Source organism: Pterocles gutturalis, unplaced genomic scaffold, assembly GCF_000699245.1.
Source record: "Pterocles gutturalis isolate BGI_N339 unplaced genomic scaffold, ASM69924v1 scaffold18120, whole genome shotgun sequence".
Lineage (NCBI taxonomy): Eukaryota > Metazoa > Chordata > Aves > Pterocliformes > Pteroclidae > Pterocles > Pterocles gutturalis.
Window position 1 is genome coordinate 93,453 of NW_010143830.1, and position 2,262 is coordinate 95,714.

The 2,262-nt window shown below is 52.8% G+C and overlaps 1 protein-coding gene across 1 annotated transcript in view; it reads right to left on the reverse strand.

Annotated features, from left to right (window-relative positions):
• Window positions 1-245, reverse strand: part of PLA2G12B (phospholipase A2, group XIIB) — a 10,386-nt gene extending 10,141 nt beyond the window's left edge. Inside the window, exon 1 of the mRNA XM_010084893.1 lies at window positions 8-245. Within this exon, the coding sequence (XP_010083195.1) occupies window positions 8-245 (238 nt within the window). The remainder of the gene's footprint in view (window positions 1-7) is intronic.
• Between the last annotated feature and the right edge of the window lie 2,017 nt (window positions 246-2,262).

Sequence of the window (2,262 nt, forward strand, 5' to 3'; positions counted from 1 at the left end):
CACTTACCGTATCGACATCTGTACTGGCAAACGCCATTTTTTCCCCCAAGTAGTTCCAAGAAGGAGTCGAAGTAGCTGTTAACCGTTTCAAAGCTGTCCCGGATGGTCCCGATGCCCCACTCTGAATAGGATGATGACTCTGCTTTGGGAGCTTGGTGGCCAGTGTTCTCCTGCGTTGCTTCCTCGGTGCATTGCCCTAAGCCCAGGGTCAGGCACAGAACTACTGCCTCAAAAAGCAGCCGCATGCTGCAGTCCAGATCCAGGCCCCGGAGCCCTCGTCCAGGCAGATGTGCAGGCAGGGAGGAGTGGGAGCAAGCTGCTGTGCGCAGGAGGCAGGTGAGCACCCCTCTCCCCTGGACTTTAAACATTGCCGAGGGAGCCAGCGTGAGGTCACTGCAATCAGGGTGCAAAGTGCACCAGAGAGATTTGGACCAGAGAAACACCGGGGTTTGAGTTTGCACAATCCCGCTGGAACAGACTCAGCCCCTGCGGCACCAGGGCTTCAGCTTCCCCAAAAGGGTGGGGGGTCCCTGGGGTGCTGAGTGGGGTCTGTCTGCCGGAGTTGTGTGGCACATGGGAGACCCTCCGCCTGCGCCACCGAGGCGCTGCTCAGGCTGCCCCGCTCTCTCCCCAGCCCGTTGGGAGATGGAGAGAAAATTTTTGTCCAAAATTTCTGCTGCTCAGGCAATGGAAGTAACAAGTTGTATAGTAGCTTTTCGAAGTTTTCCTGAAAAAGAGGAGGGTGAAATAAAAGCAAGAAGTAAAGAAATTTGGGACAATCAGTGCTAGAGTGTTTGCAGCCCTCCTCGGGGATAACATGAACAGGAGGAGCAGGATCAGGAAAAAAATAATAATTAAAAAAAAAAATCAATGCAACAGCCAAGGAATTTAACTTTAAAAGAGGAGGAAAAAGTAACCTGACTGTTTCCTTCGTAACATCAGTATATCATAAATAGTGGGCAGTATTTGATTAAGTGGGGGAGCTGCAGATCCTGTCTCAGGGGTGGGACTGGCCAGCCAGGACCTGGGGCCCATACAGCTGGTGGAGGTTTCAAAAAAGTTACTCATTAAAAGAAAGAAACTAGATGAACACCGACAGCAAAATAAAACACAAACCACTGATACAGAATAGGGAAGGGAAGCAGCCAGGGAAGGCTTTGGCTGCTCTCCAAAAGCTTTTCAGATGTGTCCCAGCACAGCATGGCCTCTCAGAAACAGCCGCTCTGCAGCTGATCGCCTGATCTCTGGGGACTCCAACAGCTGACTTTCTGTGTGAGTGGCCAGGCTGTCGAGTTGAGACCTTCCAGAGGGCAAGGGGGAGCCAGGCAGCGGGTCTCTCAAATATATGGCAAACATAAGCGCAAATTCAGACATTTTATTGTTTTGCAGGAGACTCAGCCCCACTGCATCATTACTTCTGAAGCGCCAGAGCCCTGCGGCACCCGTCTGCCTGCGTCTTTCTGTGCACAGCCACGCATTACACGCTCCAGACAAGGGATAAGGAGGAGGGACCACAGCCAAGTCTCGGTTTCTCAGTTAAGTCAGAGAAGAAGTGAGGAAGAGGAGCAAACAAGCTGATTAGTACCTTCCTTATGAAATGGAGCCAGATCCAGCTGCTGCCTTCTTATTGTGTCTGTTCTGGTGCCCACCGGTGACTGTGTTTGTGCTCAGTGCCCCTCAGAACAGGGTGTGAGGATTCCTCAAGTAAGCAGGAGGACGTGATTTAGTTGTATAGCCACAGCTTATACCTGCGTGGTGCTGTTACATAGCCAGAGCTGTGCCCTGCTGTCCCAGCCCCCGGGAGGAACCTTGGCTCATTTACGGGCTGAGGGGACATCTAAGGTGTACAGGAGGTCCCAAGGGCACCTCAAAGCAGCCTTGTGTTTTGGGAGATGAACCCAACGAGAGAGGCAGAGAGCAGGGGGAAGGGAGATTGGCAGTGCAATGCCTGGTAAGAAATTAGGGTGATGTTTTGGGTTGAGCTGGAGGTGCCAGGTTGCTACTTGATGTTCTGTTCCCTGGAACTTGGGAACCAGCAAGTCCCTGCCTCCAGTGAGCCCTTCTTGAACAGGGTGTCATCACTGGCACAGAGCGGTGGGGACACTCATGAAGCGAGGACTCTGCTGTGGGAGCACTTTGCAGGGCAGGGCTGGAGAGCTCGGGACTGTCCTGCTGTTCAGATCATGTTGGGGACCGACCTGTCAGTCCCAGGTGGAAATGGACCACTGTCCCTGGAATTTGTTGTCGAGCAGCCCCAGTGAA